Here is a 20,886-nt window from a genome sequence, read left to right on the forward strand (position 1 = left end):
AGCACCATTTCTCATATCTCAACACGTGAGGGTTGAATTGGATTAATTCTTAGTAGAATGGGGAGAGGGGTGGATGTCGGCTCTGCTCTTCATTTCTAGAGGCTCAAGGCACGTCAAATACATCAACTATGGTTACAAACAACCACATTCAAGACAGCCTTTCTGTGTCGCCGACCTCTCAGAACCGATGGCTGAGCTGAGACTCGGTCTTCCACCGCTTTTCTCTGCTTCTGAAATTCAAAACGGAAAACTAAGCTGCCTCCAACTGTGCCCGCCCCCATCCCACCCACAGACCGTCTTTAAAGTATAATTTTTTCTCTTATTTTAGCTTTGCTTTTTGCCAGTCACTACCACCATCTCATCAGTCGCTCTCTTTTGGATCTTTGCCCCCATCCCGAAATGCCGAGGTGGGTAAGGTCTAACCCTCTTGTGATGGGGGCGGCTGGCCCTGATGCTCGGCCTAGGCCTTGCTGGCAGGCAGCTAGTCCAGGCAAAGATAGGGCCCAAGGTCAAGGGTGGGGCAGGACAGACGTGGCTCTGAGCGCCTTGGATAGAGTTCCTAGTACTCTGCATAGAGCCGATGTCTGGACAGAACTTTGAGGACGGGAGAGGAAAAGGTTGCAGATGGAGGGGACAGGAGGACAAGAAAAATGGTCTTCATATCCTTTATGAAGGGTCTCCCTTCCCAAAATGGTTTCTCCATCCTGCACCATTCTTATCCCTATGGGTCCCACCTCTGGAGGGGTAGGGGGACCCTCTTCCTCAGAGGTAAGGTTATGAGGGCTTACGAACTTGATTCCTTTTCTTTCCCACGAGTGACAAAAATCGACAGCCACAATTGAAGGTGAGAGTTCCCAGCATCAGTCCCCTTTAAAAACAACTCTTTCCTGTGATTTCCCTGCTAGTCATAGTAGCTGGAAGCAGTGGGTTTTGGCAGACACTGTGCCCCGCCCCCAGCCCAGCCATGCCAGAACGCAGGACAGCCACCGCGGCACGGCTACAGGCAAAGAGGCAACTCCCTGGAGTGGGTCTCAAGAGGACGCAGGCAGGTCTCCTTCCTAAAACTGCTTCCCCATCCTGCCCCATCTGTAGGGCCTGGGTCCAGAGCCTGGTTTTCTGATTTAGAAGAAGGCAAGCTCTCTGGCCCCACTGTGCTGACCCCGATGAATCCAGAGTAGCTCTGGGGATTTATCCAGACCCTCACCTTTTTATAGGCGTAGTTATTTTACGGAAGTCACCAGAGGCCAGTTAGTCCGGACAGTCCCTCTGCTGGCATCATAGCCCAACCCCGCACTCTGGGACTGAGCCTGGATGAAACGGTACTGGCATCGTTTCCCTCCCTCCCCCCGCTTCCTCCCACCCTCTCCCACGATCTACATGAATCCAATTATGTGGAATGTAAACTAACTGTGTGAGCATTAAACTACAACACTGCTTCTGGTTTTTCATCCAAATCTCCCTTTTCCAGGATGAAAAGGGCGTTTATTCTCTGGGACCCCTGCTGTATCACTTATTAGAGCTCTATGCATTCAGCATCAATTTGTAGCCTTTTCATACAGTCAGACCTAAAAGAAATTTGCTATAGCTAATGAGACTGAGATGGGAAAACAGACCGAGGCAGACTGGCCAAAGATCAATAGTGGTTTCTCCTCCCAATCTTTTCCTATTGTGTTGTGCTAAACGCAGGCAAATGATTTCAGTACATAGTACACCCGTATAGTGCATAAGTTGAAAGCATGAGCTTTGGGGTTAGAAGATGGAATCCAGACCTCGCCACTGAGATTGTCTGACCTTAGGCAAGTTACTTGACTCCGCTGAGTCTCAGTTTCTCCCGACTAATTGGGTTATTGAGGAGAATAAATGAGATAATGTTGATGAAGTAGTTAGCACTGGGCTTGGCTCAGAGCAAGCTATTAATATAACAACAATGCCACTTAGCATGCATAGAGCGTGCTGTGCTTTCAATTACCTAATTTGATCCTCCTGACGTTTCCATAGCATAGGTGTAGGCAGCAGCAGCATCACAGCATTATCGGGGAAACTAAGAACCAGGGAGGAAAACTGAAATGCTTCAAGGTCACACCAATCCTTAAGGACAGAGAAAGCTTTGTTTCCTAAGCGCAAAGACTGATACATGATATTTATGAATCATATAGAATAACACACTTAGAGAAAGCATGTGAATTACCAGCACAACGATGGGCCCAGGAGGCTCTAGATCCAACTAGCTAACCACCTAACTAACTAACTCTTCACCCATTAGTCCTTTGCTAGAATTTTATTGCGCACTTGCTGAGTCCAAATGCCGTGTATGCTCTGTACTTTATATACATGATCTTATTTCATGCTCAGAGCAATACATGAAATAAGTAGTATTAACTCCATTTTATAGATAAGAAAATGGAGGCTCTGGGAGGTTGCGTATCTTGTCTCAGATAACAAACTCAATTCCAAAGTGCATATCCTTAAATTGCTCTGCTCAATTTGATCTGACTCCTACGGCGCTGGAAGACTGGCGTGCCACACCAGTCAAGATACAAGGAGAGACGTGAGGACTCACAGCAGGACGTGTAATTCCTCCAGCCGGTCACTGCGATCCCCTGGGTCTGGCAGGTGCTGGCATAGTTCTGCAGCCAGCTGCAGGCGGTCTGCACCGCACCCCCATCGATGCAAGAGTCAAAGAGGCAGTTCTTGTAGAAGAAGGCGGGGTTGACTTTGCTGTGACACTTGGCGAAACCAGCGTTCTGGTTGGGGATCAGGCCGCATAGCTGCTGCACCTTGGAGAAACCTTCCACCTTGGCACAGGAAGGACAGCGGTCCCCACAGCCAACCTGGCAGAAGGTGTCCCTCTTCACCCAGCTCTGCCCAAACTCACTGATACTGGATGCGAGCAGACCCATGGGCATCTCCAGATCATCATCAGGGTTGCTATTATAGCGGCCGCACAGGCCGTAGGTGCTGTTCTGCATGCTCCGAGGGACTGTGATTGACAGGAAAGTCTTCCAGTCGTACACAACCTTCAGGCCAAAATCAGTTTCCACCACCACATGGAAGCCGAAGGAAAAGATATTTATCTTCCCATGTCCCAACTTCAGGGGCAGATATAGCCGTTCATTGTTGACCTGCAAGAGAAAGAGAGTTAAGTAGAGAAATACAGTCTGCCCAGAGTCTCCTAGCCCTTCTAACGATTAGTCTTCGGAGAGGCAGTCCCAGAGGGGGTTTGAGCAGGTTGAATGCAATCTTTACACTAAGTGTTGTCTATGTCAGTCAACTATTATTATTAGGATTTGAACAGACTTAAATGACTACCCTTTGTACACTAATACACCTATTTATTGCAGTGCCTTCTGTTTACATACCATTACTCCCCCCAGGAGTTCAAATTGTTTTCTCCAAGGTAATGAGAGGGTAATAAGAATTCAATTAAAGTTTAGACTAAAATACTGAAACTTAGAACTCCTGTGTTTCTATTTCCAGATCCACGGTGGATTTATTTTAGGCAAGCCCCAATTTCTTAATTCCTTTGGGATTTTTTTTCCCCCTGAAGAATGACTTGACTTTTCTGGTCGCTCTGCCTAAGATGCCATTCTTCACCTGTCAACGTCTCTCTCATCATCCAGGCCCTGCTCAAACGTCGCCTCTTTATAAAGCAAGGTTTTCTGAGCCTGTGGTCAGAATTAATCGCTCCCGCGTCCGGGTGACCAGAACATGTTATTTATGCTTCTCTTTATTTATCTTCACCTTTGGCCAAGGTCAAGCATATGCACACTGCCATCGAAGCACACATCACAATCGGTCTTATATTCTGGTTGGTTGGCTTCATTTCTGTCTCGCCTACAAGATTATGAGCAACTTGAGGGCAGGAACCACATTTTATTGATCTTTATATCCACCTTCCCCGCGTTACCTACCGGGCGCCCAGCACGATGCCTCACACAGAGAGGGCCCTTGACATGTTTCCGCCCATATATTTTTAATTCAGAAAACAAAGAAATCCCTTAGCGTAAAACTGCAGAACCGCACTGGCCTTGAACTATTTTGATTCAGATGAGCCAAATCCTATAGCCTTGGCTGGGTGAGCGCATGATGGGAAACAGAGACTGCTCCGAGGACGACGAGGAGAGCCGGTCTTCCTCGTGGGAGGAGCAGGTGGCTGCAGCTGGGGGTGTTCTAAGATTGCTTTCCAGCCAGAAATACCTTCCCTCCTCACCTCCTAACCTCTCTCCTTTCTTGACATCCCTCCCATCCTTGCTACTGCTTTAGTTCAGACTCTCATCACCTTCCACCTTGACTACTGAACACTCTCTGAACTGGCCTCTCTGCTCCAGAATTGCCCCTCTCCTCCATTCACTCATGACTGCCACCCCAATATTTTTTAATGCAACTGTAAGCAGTTAATCCAATACTTAAACCCCCTCTCCACGGCTTGAGTAAAATGTCTCATATGCTTAGCACATCACACAGGGCTCTCCAGGAGCTGGCCCTGCCTCTCAGACCCAACCCACTCCCTTCCTCCACTCCAGCAATACCTAACACTTTGCACTTCCCCAAATGGACCAAGTGGAGCCATTCCACCCTGCCATTTACTTTCCTGCAAGCATGGTGGTACTTTCTGTGTCCTGCCCAGGGCGCCCCATCCTCAGCCACCGTGATTGTGGGCAATGATAACTCACAGCTGGCCTTGGCTGAATGGGAGCCACTTGGCCCAGGAAGTTATGACCCCCTCCCCCAACTCCAACCACTTCTCCCATCCCAAAAGCAACCCTCGGCCATTGACTGACCAACACAGGGGACCAACTCTGTGTGTAGGTCATACACCAGAGCTCCCAGTAGCCCAGGCTGAAGCTGGTCTCCAGCTTAGACCACATCCTTGCTGAGCTCTCTTCCCTTGGTGCTTCCCGCACTTTCTCAAAAATCCCCATCTCAGACTCTGCCTCTAGGAACCTGACCTAAGACAGCAATGATGCCCTTCCTTCCATCCCCCTCTCTACGGGCAATACTCACTTTTCAAATTCCAACTCAACTATCTTCTCTTCTATGAATATTTATTTAGGCAGAATTCATTCATTCATCCAAGAGACATCAATTTGGCATTACTGTGTGCCAGGCACTGTGCTAAGTGCTGGAATAAAGCACAGAGCCCTTTCCCTAGGAGCTCACAGGCATGTGGCAGAGATAAGTACATAAAGAGATAATAATGACATCATCTGATAAAAGCAACAATAGAGATAAATAGATACACAGAAACCAGACTCAGCCTGGGGACAGAATCTGGGATGCCTGCAGAAGATGCTGCCCTCGCCCAGTCCTAAAAGATGAGTGGTGTTGGCCAGTCAAGGAGAAATGAGAATGAAGAAAAGGAATCCCAGGAAAAGGACAAAGGGAGAGGAAAAACCTGATAAATATGAAGAATTACAGCAATTTAGTGCTGCTGGAGCATAAAATGTGGCCTTGGGAGTGGTGGGAGATGGAGATGGAGAGGTGGGGAGGGCCTGGATTGTGGAGGGCCTCATATGCAACGCCACACATGGCAGAAAGGTCCTTGAGATCAAGCCTGAGAAAGACCTATTCATTTCGCAAAAACGAAGTCATCGGTGACCTTAATAAGAAAACTTCACTAGAGTGATAAGGCCAGAAGTCAGATTGCAGAAGTTCAACAGCAAATAGGAGATTCAGAAGTTGAGATGGCTCTCTCCAGGAGTTTGAAAAGAAAGGGAACGCGAGAGATTGGACAGAAGCTAGTGGGGAATTGGGGTCAAGGTTTTTTTAGAAGGAACGTGTCCATGGGTCAAAGAGGAGGACCTCAGACACAGAAGGGAGAGGAGATGACAGATGGGCAAATCGCTGAGGATGCAAAGCAGAGATGGCAAAGGTGAAGAGTGGCCACAGAGAGGAGAAGAGATGCTTCATTCTCTGTGCCTGGAAGAGAGGAGGTGAGGAGGATCTGGTGACGGGGCATTCCAGTGACAGTGCAGGAGGGTGGAAGGAGAGGGGAGATCAAGCCTGGTGAGCACAGCTTTCCCAACTGGGAGGCCCAGAGACGGAGCAACAGGGGCTCTGCATAGACACAGAACACAGATGTGGAAGGTCACTGAGGGAAGCAAAGGTGGCGGGGACTCCCACCTGCCTTGAAGACTCACACTAATAAACTAAAAGCTATGCACCCAAAGGCTCACGTGCGCTGTCTTACTTTTCCTCCTGAGTTTCCTGCATTCTATGTTCTTGGCTATTGCGTGTCAAGCCGGAGGCAATATAATTGGATGAAAGCTAAAAGGCTTGCAAATTCTGTCGTTGCCCAGGAGAACCCTGAGGAAGGAATGCCTTTCAACTCAGACAGGCACACCCAGCTTGCCTCTGTCTCTGAAGCACCCCGAATGCCACCTGCATCCTGACATCACAGCCCAGTCTCTCTCTGTGAGTGAGAAATGGAAGGAAAGAGGGGGCAGAGGGAGAGCAGCAGAGAAGGGGAGAGGTTGGTACAGAAGGAGAGCCTGATGGATGGAGGGGAAGGTGCAGAGGAGGAAGAGAAAAGGGCATGGGGACGAGTGTGAGGAAACGGACTGTAAATATTCAAGTATTGCAAACGAGACCACATATTAGATTTTTATAGAGAGCTTTCCTTTAAAGAACTGGCCCTGATCTGCTCCCACAGCCTCTTCGGCTGCTCTCAGGTCCCTCATGGCCGACACTTGCTACTCCTCTGGGTCTTCGCTGATGTTTGCTTTTCCTAGAATGCCTGTACTTCAATCTCTGCCCGGCTAACCTATTCCTTCAGGGCTCAGCTCTGTCTGGGTCCTCTCTTCCAGAAAGCCTTCCACTGGCTTAGGCAATCTTTGTTCTCACGACCCGCCGCACGTCACATTTTTGTAGCACTTCACATTACATCGACTTTACCTGCTAAGATGTCTTTGTCTCCCCCTAGACCCTGTGTTCTCTTAGGACAGAAGCCATGTTTGATTCTTTTCTCTTCCCCCAGAGCTTAGCACAGAATAGGCACCAATACAAGCCGTCAAACTAAACTGAGCTAGAGAGAGGCTCAAAACCTCGCTCTTCTCTGATGGTTACAGGATTGGCAATAAGATTGGCAACCAGCTGTGAGGGTCCTGAAAACCTTCCCTGTGGCCTGGACCACGAAGGACCTGGTTGTGCTGAAGCCTGGGGTGGACGGTGGGAGAGGGACCATCTCTGTTGAACTCCAGCCGTGGACTGCCGAGACGTGGGCTGTGGCAGTGGCCCCGGGAGTGGCTCACCTTCTGTCGCTCACCCCCATAACCCTGTCTGGTATATAGATAGCATACTTATTTCTAGTTTCCCTTGGCTTACTGGATTTCCCCACGTCCTCCAGTACTGCATAATGCAGGGAAATGTCAGAGTCATAGAGGGACCCTGCGTCCCAAGGAATCACTTCCATGTCCCCTCCCTTTCTGAGAGCACCAGCAGTGACTGGGGGCTCCGCGCTGTGTTTGCCCAGCTCTTCACTCTACGTTGTCATTATCATGGCCACTATTCTTCTCTCAGGGAGAGATGTGACTAATAATAACATCATAGAAAAACAAATGCAAATCATTGAACAAGCAGATCCTGTAATGCATAGAAATAATTCAAAGTAAATGCTAAATCTATCCCCAGGCCCCAGAACAAAAGAGCCATCAAGCATCCTGAACTTGGTCCTCTTGGCAGAGATTTGAAAGCTATATACCGTGTTCCCAGCAATGGGCACTTAAGATATCTGGGTGACTTAGAAAGATGGGTCCCCTATCCCTTTAATCAACTCCTCCTTGATGCTCATTACTCCCTAATTACTCCCTATTGCAGGTTGAACTGTGTCCCCAAAAGATATGTTGAAGTCTTAACCCCCAGGACCTATGAGTGTGACCTTATTCGGAAACAGAGTCCTTGCAGATGTAATCAAGTTAAGATAAGATCACAGTGGATTAAGGTGGGCCCTAAATCCAATGATGAGTGTTCTTAAAACGAGAGAGAGATTTGGCACAGAAAACCAGCAGATACAGAGGGAGAAAGGCCACGAGAAGATGGGGCAGAGACTGGAGTTATGCTGCCACAAGCCAAGGATCGCCAAGAACTGCCTACAATACCGAAGCTAGGAGAGAGGCCTGGAACAGATTCTGCCCTGGAACCTCAGAGGGAGCACAGCCCTGCCGACACCTTGATTTCTGGTTTCTAGTCTCTAGAAGTGTGAGAGAATATGTTTCTGTTGTTTTAAGCCATGTAGTCTGTGGTATTTTGCGCTGGCAGCCCTAGGAAACTAATATACCCCTCCCTCTCCACCTTTTTATGGGAGGAAGGAACTAGCTGGGTGGTTCTCATGACCCTGGACGTTAACCATGAGTGCATCTCAGGAGATTAGATCAGGACATGTGCCTGGAAGGTGAGCTGACCCATTAGGGCCTTAGCCCTAAAGTGGAGGAAAAGGGAGGGAAATACCCAGTGAGAGTGAGGAATCGACCACCATGTAGGAGAGAAGGGAGAGTATGAAAATGAGTAAGTCTTCATGAGGATCCAATGGTCCATATGCGAAAATAACTGGGTCAGAAAACAACACGTGTAGCCTCAGATGTCTATATACCTAAATGCTGAGGGCACGTAACACAAGGCAGAAAATACAGTTTCATAATACGCTGCGTGGGACAGGACCTCTGAACAGATGGTATTTTAAAAGAAGAAAAAACCTGAAAGGTAGAAAGATGGAAGAGTGTTGAAAGTCAAGGAGATAAGGAACTGCACGAAAACTTATAAATCAAAGGGTGGGAATATACCGGATAAGGAGAAAAGGACAAATATTATGTAAGCCACACGGACAAAACGATTGACGTTTGTTTTAACGCATATGATGAAAACAGAGTAGAGGGAAGTTATTGTAATGGGCAGCTTCAACTATCCCGATAGCTGTTTGAAACCTTATGAGGCTAAAAGCAAAGCATCTGATATATTCTTAACTTGCCTCAGTGGCAATTTAATCTCCCAGATTGCTGAAGAAGTGACCAGCAGCAAAATGAAAGTCAAAGAAACCTTGGAAAAAAGAGGTTATTACGTCATCCTTCTCACTCATTAAACAAACATTTTGAGCGTCATTACATGCAGGCACCATGTACTCATTTAACATAAAGATGAATTAGGTACGGTTCCTGCCCTCAAGAAGCTCACAGTTAGTATTGAGTGAGTTAGACATGAGCATCATGAAAAAATACAATATGATTCATGAACTAATGGATGTAAGAACCAAGGTTTAAGGAAAATCAAGGATTAAAGAAATCCTAAGGAAGGAAAGAAATCAGTAGAGTTACCCAGGGAAATTGTAAGCAACAGCTCAGAATTTTAGAGAATGTATACAAGATGGAAAGGAGTCTCCTTAGAGATAAATTACGCCACAGACCAGTGAGGATAAAGTCAATAGGCTTACACCCTAAATCAGCTCCTCCCAAATGCCAAAGCAGAGGCCGGTGGCCGGCTTGTTAGTGTTCCAAGTGATGCTCAGAGCAAGACCTTGGAGAAGGAGTGGCTGGGCCTGTTGCTGGGGCCGATGTCCTCAGGCTGAACTAGGAGTGCGTGGAACTCCTCCCCCCACTTGCTCCTGTCTTCATGGTCAAGGGAGCGAACAGGGTGGGAAGGGTAGAAAGAGGGAACAGAGGCCCAGGTGAGTAAGAGATTGTAGGAGAGCTCTTCAGCGCTCCAAAACTGTGCAAGACTCTTGAGCTCCAGATCTCGTGGGAGCCAACAGCGAGACTGGAAGAGGTGGAAGGAAGCCAGAGCAGGCAAATATCATTCTGATCTCAAAAAAGGGAAGGAGGTGCATTAGACAGCAGCACCACTTATAGATGCCTAATCCACACTGGCCTGTGTTCTCTTTCACAGGTGGAATGACTGCCCAACGCCGCAGAGCAGTCGCCACGCTGGGATTCCAATCTAGGTCCGTGCTCTCTCCAGCATACTCTGCTACAACATGAAAGGGACCATTTCTAGAGCTGCCTGTGTTCCTAATTTGGTGCTTATGACTTGGGCAGATCATTTTTCTCTCTGAGGCTCAGTTTCCTTACCTATAAGATAAAGTGACAGAAAATCTCCAGGACCCCTCTCTGCTCTAACATCCTAAGCTTTTCCTTGGATTCTGGACCAGCCTGATTCAGTTGCAGCCCGGCTTGCTGACCCAGAACCCCCGTCCTCACATCCCCACGACTCCCTTCCTGGGGTCTGGCTTGTACTCACCAGCACAGTGTGCTTGTAGGCCCTGTGAATCACAATGCTGTAGCCAAAAACAGTCACGTCCACCTGCTTGACCCACAAGGCCAGTGACGGGTCCCGGTCCTCGTTCTTGGCTGTGACGATGAACTTGGGAAAAGCATCTGAGCTCGGCCTGTTTCCTGTGGTGCACAGGATGAATGGGCAGCTGGTCTGGAAGTCAAAGGGGTAGCCATCAAAAGTCAGGTAGTGGCCATAGCCCGAGACGATGCAGGAGGCGTCGGTGCGGGCCTGGCAGTGGTACAGGCCACTGTCCTCCATGCAGTACTCGTCATCCTTGCAGGGGACGGTCTCACAGTGAACACTGTTGTCTGTGCCATTGCAATAGCAGAAGATCTGGCAGTCCAGGTCCACCCAGAAGGTCTCGTTGGTGGCAAGTTGGTGTCCCTCAAAGTTGCAGCCACATTCGCTCCGGGTGACGCACTGGCTGCCTTGCAGGGCATAGCCCTCATCACACTGACACCCCTCAGAGCAGGTGTCCACACAGATGGGGCCCAGGGCCAGGGTCTCACAGGTCTCCACACATGTCACACACTCCTCGAAATGGCTGTTCTCCGGGCATTCCAGAGCTGAGGGTGGTCAAGGAGAAGACAGGCTTGAGAAAGGGACAGAGGTCAGAGATAGATGACGCGTGCTCTCACTAGCATGCGTGTGTGTGTGCATGTGTGTGTGTGTGCTGCGTGTGTCCTCTTATTTGTACAGCACAGTGAGCGTGATGAATGCCATGCGATCAGCACCACTGTCATCCTTGTTTGGGGTGATCAAAGGCTCAGGGAACTCCTCACACATGTGCTTCTCTGTGCACTTCACTTTCCATGTGGAAGATTCCAAGATTAGGAGCCTGTACAGAGCATGTGCTGCACACCAGGCACTGTTCTAGGCACTTGAGTGTAACTTTTCTCAACGATCTGGAAGGTAAGTAGTCTTATCATTCCTATTTTATAGATGAGACAACTGAAGCTCAGAGACTTAATTTAATCCAGCTAACAAGTACCAGGGAGAGATTCGAATCGCGATCTCCTGAGTCGAAGTCTCCTGACTTGAAGACTCTGGAGAGAAAGTGTTCTGGAAAGAACAAGTGCATTGAGGCCATAGAGACCAGTGGATACCACCTCTGAGTTTCAGTTTCTTCTTTTGTTAAATGAGAACAATACTTAGCCAGCATGGTGGCTCTGAGGATTAATAACCTAATATATTGAGTTCACAGCAGAGTGTTAATAAATAGTATCCCCTCCCCCCTCTTTCCACTTCCTTCTATACGGAAAGGCTTTATGTACGTATTTTTATTCTACAAATTGGTCGTTCCCTTTGTCTTTCATTTCTCTGCTCCTGGCGCCCTCTGCACCAGCTCCTCCCCACCCTCCCACATGGTCACCCCCACCTCCTTTGCCCACACTCTTTCGCCGACCTGGAGAGCCCTCACAAGGCGAAATCCTACCCATTCTTCATTTCAAATTGCACTTCTGCCCAGAAGCCTTCCTTGATAGATCAAGTGTCTGAGTCACAAAGCACAGCACATAAAATGATGACAGCATGTGGCTCACTGTGGAATTCTGGGTAACTTTCCCATTTCTCTTTATTATTTTAGGTTTGTCAAAATTTGACCTGGGCAGGGATGAATCCAGGAACACAGAAGAAATCTACCTACAGGTCTGTGTAGACTGAAGCTCTGTGAAGGTCCCCAACATCTCCTGGGAGAATAAGATCGTGCCTTTAAAACCTTTGCTCCTATGCATACTACCATTCCCTAATAGCATTTTATAATCCAAGGACACAAAGGACACTACAGAGAAATAAACTGCATGGCAAGAACAGCTCTGCCCGCAAGTACCATCGCAACGGTTCTGCGCTGTGTACTGAAAGCCAGTCTTTTTTCTTCTGGGCTAAAGGACCATCCCCACTCCCGTGGACAACAATACCATGCAGCTTTGAGTCAAAGGCTTTGAGTTGAAGGCTAGTTCAGCCCTGATTAAATACGTCTGTAGAGAGGGATTTTCATATTTGTCTCTAAATTATGAATGTTACAACACTGACTGCAGGTTTATGGTGATAGCAAACGACATGACTTATTTAAATGGCTCTTGCTTTATGACTTACTGTGTTGTCTGAATTTGCCTGAAAGTCTGGAACGTACAGACGTGAAGTAATAAAACTTCCCCTGCCCCTGAAATGCCTCCGTGAAATTACTTAATTGGGCCCCCCAGCTCTGCCAGCAAGAGGGCTGGTTAAAAATATCTGAACACAGAAGCCGAGCTTGTCTCTCTCTAGGTATGAAGATTGCACTCCTGATTTGCAGCTGTTGCCTAATCTGATGCCCACCCTGCAAGACCTCGACCAGATTCAGCCCTTAGCACCCAGAAATTTGATCAATCAAGCATACACGCTCCGGTCCTTCTCACCAAGGTCTGGCCAAGACATCCTGGAGGGGTGTCTCAAGTTTGAGCCCTGGCCTTCCCCCCAAGGAAGCCATGTTCCACGTGGCTGCTTCTGTTCTCACGTCTCTCTCTAAAAAAAACACTTACAAGAGCTTCCTCCAGCTTGGCAGCCCAGGTGAGGTACGGGGAGAAGCTCTTCTCGGCAGCCATCACACCCATGAAAAGAGGGAATCATCACTATCCTGCTATACTTACTTCGCACAAACACTGCCACCAAACGGTGCTCCATGCAGTACAAAAACAATCCAGAAATACTTCCTGCCAAGTACGAGTTCATCGTCTAAAGGGATGGCATGGACGCTGCCTGGCCACAAAACGGATTTGGCGTGGGGCAGACTCAGTAATGCCACACCGTGACCGAACGACAACTGGAAGGCTCAGTGCGGGAGCAGGGACAGAGATCATATTAGATAAGCCGGAGCTAGGACAGAGGAGGAAGTGGGAGGAAGATTGACAAGAAGGCTGTGGGAAAGCATTATAAGGTCCTGCCAGAGGTGGTGGTCAATGGAAACCTTGGAGCCTCTCCCCCTGTAGGTGACAATGAAAAGAGCAAGCTCCCAGAATTCCAGCTTTAGGATTCACAGCACGTGCTATTAATCCCTTCCCAGTGCAGTGAAGGCTCACCAGGGATATGACCACTCTTCTCTGAGAGGACAGTCACCAAACACTCCATGTATTCCTAAGACTTCCAAAGCTCAGAAACCAGAGATTTAAAAAGACAAGCATGTATATATGTGTATGCACGTGTGCATGTGTGTTCTTAGCTCCACCTAAGATGTTTCTGTTGAAAGGGCTTAGAAGCAAAGCAAGAATGCTCCAATAGCAAAGGGTCCACCTCACCCAAATCTTGGTTTCTAATAACATTCCCCAAGAAATGGAGTAATGGCTACTTCTAGTCTGGGGCAGGGAAGGTTAAGAGATGAGTGTGGAGCATCTTGTTATGCCAGAAAGTAAGACAATGACAGAGGCACGCCAAAAGGACAGGAGGTAACTTGAGGAGGCTCTCAAAGGCTAAATGTGGAAAAATATTAACACCAAAATAATTAACAAATATAATAGTCATCAAAAAAATAGGAATCCGTGTGTCCATATTGATAAGATAAATAAATGACTGAGACAGATAAGTAGATAGATGGATGGATGGATGGATGAATGGATGGATCGGTGGATAGATGGATAGGTAGGTAGGTAGGTAGGTAGGTAGGCAGATAGATGGATGATGGGCAGACAGAGAGAAGAGAAGGGAGGGCTTCTGCTTATAGTAGAATGACATCTGCTGACTGGTAAAAGTGGAGAGAGTGCTGGAGCCAGAAACCATCAGTTTGTAATCATCATGCTAAAGATTGATACAAGCGAAAAGCATCAATAGGCATTAAATCAAGGAGAGGGTTTTGATGACAAACAGGACACTTGCATGGTCTTGTGAAGGATCAGAATTGGTCACCCCAAAATGTGTCTTTTTGGCATGAGGATTATTTTGGACTGGCTACTTTTAAGAAACTGCAGACAGGGGAGAAGCTCTGAAAAGAAGATACCCTTTATAAGAGATTTACATTTGTAAGGGAAACCTCCATTTGTAAAAGTATTTCCCTCTCTGTACCAGGAGGAAGGGGGGATAACCTTATCTCTAGAAACTCTTATCTATGCGAAGGCAAGGCCTTAAATCTGCATAATAACCTGACTCTTGTACTGTGCTTTTCTGGTAATCTCCCATAACTGACTCCCCCCACTCCCAACATCCTCCTTGGTCTTTAGCCGAAGATGGTATTTAACGACAACCTTGGCCATTTTGGCAGGTTGCTCAGTTTTCCTGAGTTTCTCCCATGTATACATGTTACAAAGCTTTGATTTTCTCCTGTTATTCTGTCTCATGTCAATTTAATTCATAGACCAGCCAGAAGGACCCAAAGGGTAGAGGATTTGTCTTCCTCCTCTACAGTCTTACAATGTCTGTCACAGATTGCTCATCAGTTGCAAGAGAAAAAGTATAGTGACTACAGAGTGGAGACATTTGACAACACCTGACCAGGGGATCAACATGCCCATCACCAGTGAGAGGACGCTGGACAGGGCGAGCCCCACATGTGATGGGGTGCCATGAGAAAAACACACATCACCTATGCAGGAGTCTGAGTGGGGATGTACTGCAGGACCTAATCATGACATTAGGTTCAAACCCAAACCCAAATTAAACCCGAATGGAGGCCCATTCTATTGAAAAAGGGGGGAGGTTGTATCTTAAAAAATGACAATGTTATAAAAGACAAAGAGAGCTAAGGCATTATTCCAGATTAATTAAAGGAGACTAAAGAGACATGACAACTAAATGCACATGTGGTCCTAGACTAGATGGGCTTTTTTTTTTTTTTAAAGATTTTATTTTTTTCCTTTTTCTCCCCAAAGCCCCCTGGTACATAGCCATGTATTCTTCACTGTGGGCCCTTCTAGTTGTGGTATGTGGGATGCTGCCTCAGCGTGGTTTGATGAGCCGTGCCATGTCCGCGCCCAGGATTCGAACCAACAAAACACTGGGCCGCCTGCAGCAGAGCGCGTGGACTCAACCACTCGGCCATGGGGCCAGCCCCTAGATCTGCTTTGAGGAGGCAAAAAAGCCATAAAGGACATTACAGAGGCAAGTGACAAAACTGAAATAAGAATGTTAAATTATTATTTCAATGGTAAATTTCCTAAGGTCAACAGCTGCTCTGTGGTTCTGTAAATGAGCGTCCTTATTCTAAGGAAATACACATTGAAGTATTTAGGGCCAAAGAAGCATGATGTATGCAACTTTTCAAATGGAGAGAGGGAGTGAGAGAGAATGACAAAGCAAATGGGGAAAATGCTAACATGAGGTTAATCTGGGTAAAGGGGGTACAGATATTCTTGCAACTTTTCTACAACTCCAAAATGATTTCAAAATAAAAAGTTTTAAAAATTAAACAAATTTAGGAAGAAATATAATGGAAGAGAGATAAATGAATGAAGGAATCTTAATAGTGGTATTGGTTTCAGTTTAGGGCGGATCTTTTTGGTGGGAAAAGGACGGTTGCTGAAGTCCAGGCGGGGCAGTCCTTGCTCCAGGCCTAGGGCCCACCCTCTCAGCCACTCCTTCTATCCTTCCACTTTTCCCCTATAACAAGTGAGATATACGTCAGGTCTTCTCAGCAATTATTCTAATTACTACTAGTACTGACACCTGCCCTACTGAGAAGGGTCAGATATTCTAGGGACAAAACGAAAAACTAGCAACATGGGACTCTCTTAGTAGCCATTGCCAGGTGCCCCAGGGAGCAATGCCAATCTCTGCTCTGAGTAGGGCAGCATGACTGATCACCTTCTATTGACACAAATGGGGCCCTTCTTTGCCAAGAGAGAAGGCACCTACGGAGACATCACAAAGATTTTTAGTGCTTTCACATGATGCCTATCTTCCGTTAGATGAAACCACCAAGTCAATAGGGTGGCTAATTAGTCTACAGTGAAGAGATATTGTGTAATTAGAAACAAAGAAAAGGTGAGAAACAGTTTGGTTTGGGGTGATGGGCCTTCCAGAGGACGCAGCAAACTAGGGAAGGTACCCACAGGAAGTATATAGTCCTTGGGCTCAACTCCATCAGGGAAGAGAAGTCCTGAGTAAGAAGAGCCACTGTCTCATCCACATCCCCACCCCCAAGCTGGTCTCCCCGTGGATGTAGCCCAACTTACGGCAGAAGTCATAGGTCCGCCAGGGGCCCACCTCCACGTCGGCGTTCTTACAAGCACTTGCATACCGGGCCACAGAGTCACAGAGTTCCGACTCGTTGCCTCCGCTCTGGCACAGGCGGAAGAGGCAGGTGCGGTAGTAGGCGGTGACATTGACCACTCCGTGGCACTCCAGAAAGGAGCTGTTGGAGGGGTCGTTGATGATGCCGCACCTGGAGCGGCTCCGATAGAATTTGAGCAGCTCTGAATCATTGTTGCAGGCCTTCAGCAGGTCCCCACACTCCCCGTTGCAGATCTCCTCGAAAGTTGTCCAGCTTTCCAGGAACACTGCCAGGTTGTCGGTGCACTTGCCGTTGGGGAGACAGAATTCATCGCTGGCGTTGGCATTGAAGAAGCCACACAACCCGCCGGTGCAATTGAAGTAAGCAGTGGAGAGCCGGATGTACAGCAGACCTATGTCTGTGTACTGGACGGTCACAATGCCCTTGGACTCTACTGTCGTGCTGTTTTTGTTTCGATAAATTTCCAGCCTTCCCGAAGGATGGAAAAAAGGCAATTCCACTTCCTGGCCATTCAACTGAAAAATCAAATCACTATCATCAATACCGGTTACACAGAAAGTACCCACCGTTTGCTAGGCTGTGGAATAAAGACATGGTCCCGCCCCATAACTAGCCCTTTGAGAAATGGCAAGAAGCTGACAGTCTATGGAAACCACACAGACAGCCACCATGTTTTCATGGGCATCTTTGCTTCTTTCTAGATTCCTTTGATTCAACAGATTTGCTCTTTTTCTGGGTATGAACAAGACGGAGTGAGCTTAAAACAGAACTGAAATGTGAGTAAAAGTTGCCTTCGCCACGTGGCTTCCTCCTGCTGCCTGGCATCTCCTTTTCGCAGACAGCATCCCTTCTTCCCTATCTTTCTGGTTCCTTCTTTTCCCTTCGAATCTGACACTTCCTGAGTTCCAGCCCTTGGGGGCATATAGTGTATGTCTAATCATCTAGCTGTCCATCCACCTATCTACCTCTTACTATTCTTTTCATAAATTAATCTCTGCCACTGTGTCAGTGGGAATGCAAACACAGCCCTCTCAGTTTGTGGATGTGTGTTATCACCTCCTTGTACAAAACTGCATTGACTCTTGTTTTCTAAATTAGACTTCATGTCAGACTATGAGATGCCTGTTGGACTGGAAGAGGGGAGATCCCCCCGCCCCTTCATCCCAGCTCTGCCACTACTTAGCTGTGACCTGCACCCCTCACTTACCCCTTTGGGATCTTCATGTGAAAACCAGGAGTTGCACTAGATGATTCCTAAGATTCCTTCTAGAACCAATGATCCATGAGCCTGAGCGCCTAATGACGGGTATGTTAGACCAGATCAGATGGCCAGGAGGCACCACGGCAGGCTAACCCTAACCCTAATCCTAACCCCTAACTGCTCCAGACTCGATGGTCTTTGCATGACCCCACACGGCTTCCCATCTATAGGTAGGAGAGTCAATATAGTACAGGGTAAAGAGCACAGACCCTGGAGCCAGCCTGCCAGGGTTTGAATCCCACTTTATGGCTGTGTGTCTCTAGGGAAGTTACCTTAATCTCTCTGTGCTTCGGTTTTCTCACACATAAAATAACGGTAATAATATATACCTTATAGGATCAAATGTGGTCCTGCTCAGGAGAGTGCTTGGCACATAGTAAGCGTCCTGTAAGTCTTTGCAATTATGGAGAGCTAGTCCTGCCAGATCTATCTAATTTAAGAAATTCCAGCTTCCCTCCATTTCTCAACCTGACAGACTCTTCTTTGGTGCTGACAGACAGAAAACGCTCCCATTTCAGAGTCACTCTCTTCCTAGAATCTACTCACCGTCTGAGCAGAAAGCCAAACCTGAAGAATACGCCTCTTCTCCTCGTGTGACTCATCGGAAACCCCTCCCGGGCAGCAGGAGTCTTACCTTGACTTCCGAAGCCCCGATTCCTCCTATCTTGACCTCCTGGTCGGCCACCAGGATCCGAAGGCCTCGCAGCCAAGCGGGCCCGGCGTCGGGCTTCTTCTTGTTGATGTCGATTTCCAGATGCTCCGGCCGCTCCGGGCAGGTCCTGAGGAGAGTGTAGGAGAACTCGGAGGGGAAGGCGTAGGCGGCGCCGTCGAAGGTGTGCAGCACCTGGTTCTGGCTGAGCAGGCACACAGTCTCGCGCTTGGGGAAGCAGCCCCGGTAGCCCTCCTCCACCGCGCACACCTCCCCGCCGCGGCACGTCTTGTTGAAGCAGTAGATGTCGCCGCCCTCCTCGCACAGGCACTGCACCGTGCAGTTGGCCGTCGCCCAGAAGAACTCCCCCATGGTGTAGTAGTGGCCGTCGAAGTCGCAGCCGCATTTGTGCAGCGGGACGCACTGGCTGGTGCTGAGGACAAAGCCTTCGTTACACTCGCAGCCCTCGGTACAGGGCGTGGCACAATTCCGAGAGGCCGTGAGATCCGAGCACGTGTCCGGGCAGCTGCTGGTGCACACGGAATAGTGGCTGAAGCTCGGGCACTGCACTGTGGACACTGCCGCGCAGGAGAGAAGAGAGCAGGACACAAGGTGAATGCCCCAGGTTCTATCCGGCCAGAATCCACCACGCACAGGGGCCTGGAGGACGGTGCTCCTTCTGGACCATCTAGCTCCTGGAGCCAGGGCCCAGCTGCCACTCGTTTGGGGAAGAGAAACTTGAGGTGGCATCTGCAGAAATGAACCCAACTGCTTTCCTAATAACTACTGAGCAGTGTGATTGAATTGTGAACCTGGACTCTCCTTTGATCATCTTGACAGAAATTAAACCTCGCTGCTGTCCTAAGGAGACTAGTCTGATTATTCAATCTGGATTTATTTGGTGATCTGCAACCATCAAGATGTTTTCAGATCTTCAACTGATGGACATATAAATTGATCTGAGTTTAAAAAGCATGAGCTGTTCTTAGCAGGAAATAAACCGAACTTGCAGGAGAAACAAAAAATGTAGCTGCTAGAGGAGTAATTTGAAAATGTGAAATTTCAATCGGGAAAGTACTTAAAATACCTAAGAGGGACCAAAGAAGACTGTGAAAATGAAGTCTCTGGGATGTTAGTCATAAGAATGAAACTTGGTCATCTGAAAAGAATTTGTGTGCCTGGTCTTCCAGAAGACCGGATGGGCCCTAGATGCCTCGTGCAGCCCCTTCTCACCTTAGAAACCTTAGTTCTTTTTTTTAAGAACATCTGAGTTTACAGAAACGTTTGAGTCTGGTTGAATCCAACAGGCAGGGCTCAAGGGCCTGGTAAACTAGCTCTCTGAGTTCAATACAGTTCATCCCCTAACATCTGAGAGAGGGAGAGAGGAGGAAGGAATGTGGAAGACAGGAAAGTAGTACCAGAGGAAAAAAAATAGGCGTTGTAAGCAAAAATTTAGTGAGGCAATTTGCATGCACTTGGGTTATACAAGGATCAAAGAGAAGCCATATTTAATCTCAACTTGAATCAGGATGTGGATGCTCCAGGCATAGCAGTGGCCAGTCAGGCACATAGCAAAAAAAGAAAGAAAGAAAGAAAGACAAAGAAAAAATACACTGTCTCTTAGTTGTTTGATCAGTTCTCTAAGAATTAAATCTGATACATGATGATTTTGTGAATCCAACCTATACTGATGGGAAAAACATCTCCCTCTGGCCTTGGAACTTTGAGAAACTTTTATATCTTCTCACCTCCATGGCACTCTCAAATGCAAGGATTATCATTTTCTGTTTCCTCAGATGGAAAAAACCAAGGACCAGGAAAGAAAGAAAATTCCAAGAAGCTGGGGTGTTGGATTTTTTTTTTTTTTTGCTTGTTTTAAAAATTTACATAACTAGGAAAAGAAAGAGGTTTTAGAAGGAAAAAATAACAAGAGAACCAAATGGTACAAAATGCTTAATCCAAAAGTGTAATTCCAAAGAAGCTGGATTTCCCCACACTGTTGGGGCTTTTCCTAACCACCTGGCATTTCAGAAAAAGGGCTTCTTTCTAGAATAAAATACTCTAGCGAGTATTCTAGACTCCCCATCTGCAGCCCCGTCTTCAACCAGCAGCAGTGGGTCAGGGGAAATGCTCCAGAGCAAGAGACACAAAACTAAAGGGACTGAAAATGGAGAAGAAAGAGCCAGGGAACAAACGCTGTCGGTCCCATGGGGGAGGGGAGTTATTTTCCACAAAGCTAGTTTTGTTTGGTAACGCAGGCCAGTGCCTCCATTTACTCAACGGCCACCTCCACCTCTGGAAAGCCCACCTCCCCCTTCCCTCTGGGATTGCCCTCCTCTGCTATAGGGCCTTCCTCCGGCCGAGCATTTGCTGCCACGCATTGCGTGTTTCCAGATCATTTATGCTCATCAATGGTTTCTTGTTCTCTGGCTATGACATTGGGTGGGGAAAAAAGTAAAGATCCTTTCATAGTTCCTTCTTTCTGATTTGTGATATTTCACTCACCCTAACTCTCAGGCA

General features: G+C 47.6%; 1 protein-coding gene across 1 annotated transcript in view; it reads right to left on the bottom strand.

The window, feature by feature from the left end:
• Window positions 1–20,886, bottom strand: part of TECTA (tectorin alpha) — a 73,311-nt gene that overhangs the window by 30,825 nt on the left and 21,600 nt on the right. The window contains exons 8-11 of the mRNA XM_070490055.1: window positions 18,352–18,944; window positions 16,398–16,971; window positions 10,225–10,826; window positions 2,561–3,122 (exon numbers count right to left, since the gene is read on the bottom strand). Coding sequence (XP_070346156.1) covers window positions 2,561–3,122; window positions 10,225–10,826; window positions 16,398–16,971; window positions 18,352–18,944 — 2,331 coding nt within the window. The remainder of the gene's footprint in view (window positions 1–2,560; window positions 3,123–10,224; window positions 10,827–16,397; window positions 16,972–18,351; window positions 18,945–20,886) is intronic.

The sequence above is a fragment of the Equus asinus genome, chromosome 20, assembly GCF_041296235.1.
Source record: "Equus asinus isolate D_3611 breed Donkey chromosome 20, EquAss-T2T_v2, whole genome shotgun sequence".
In the NCBI taxonomy this organism is placed as follows: domain Eukaryota; kingdom Metazoa; phylum Chordata; class Mammalia; order Perissodactyla; family Equidae; genus Equus; species Equus asinus.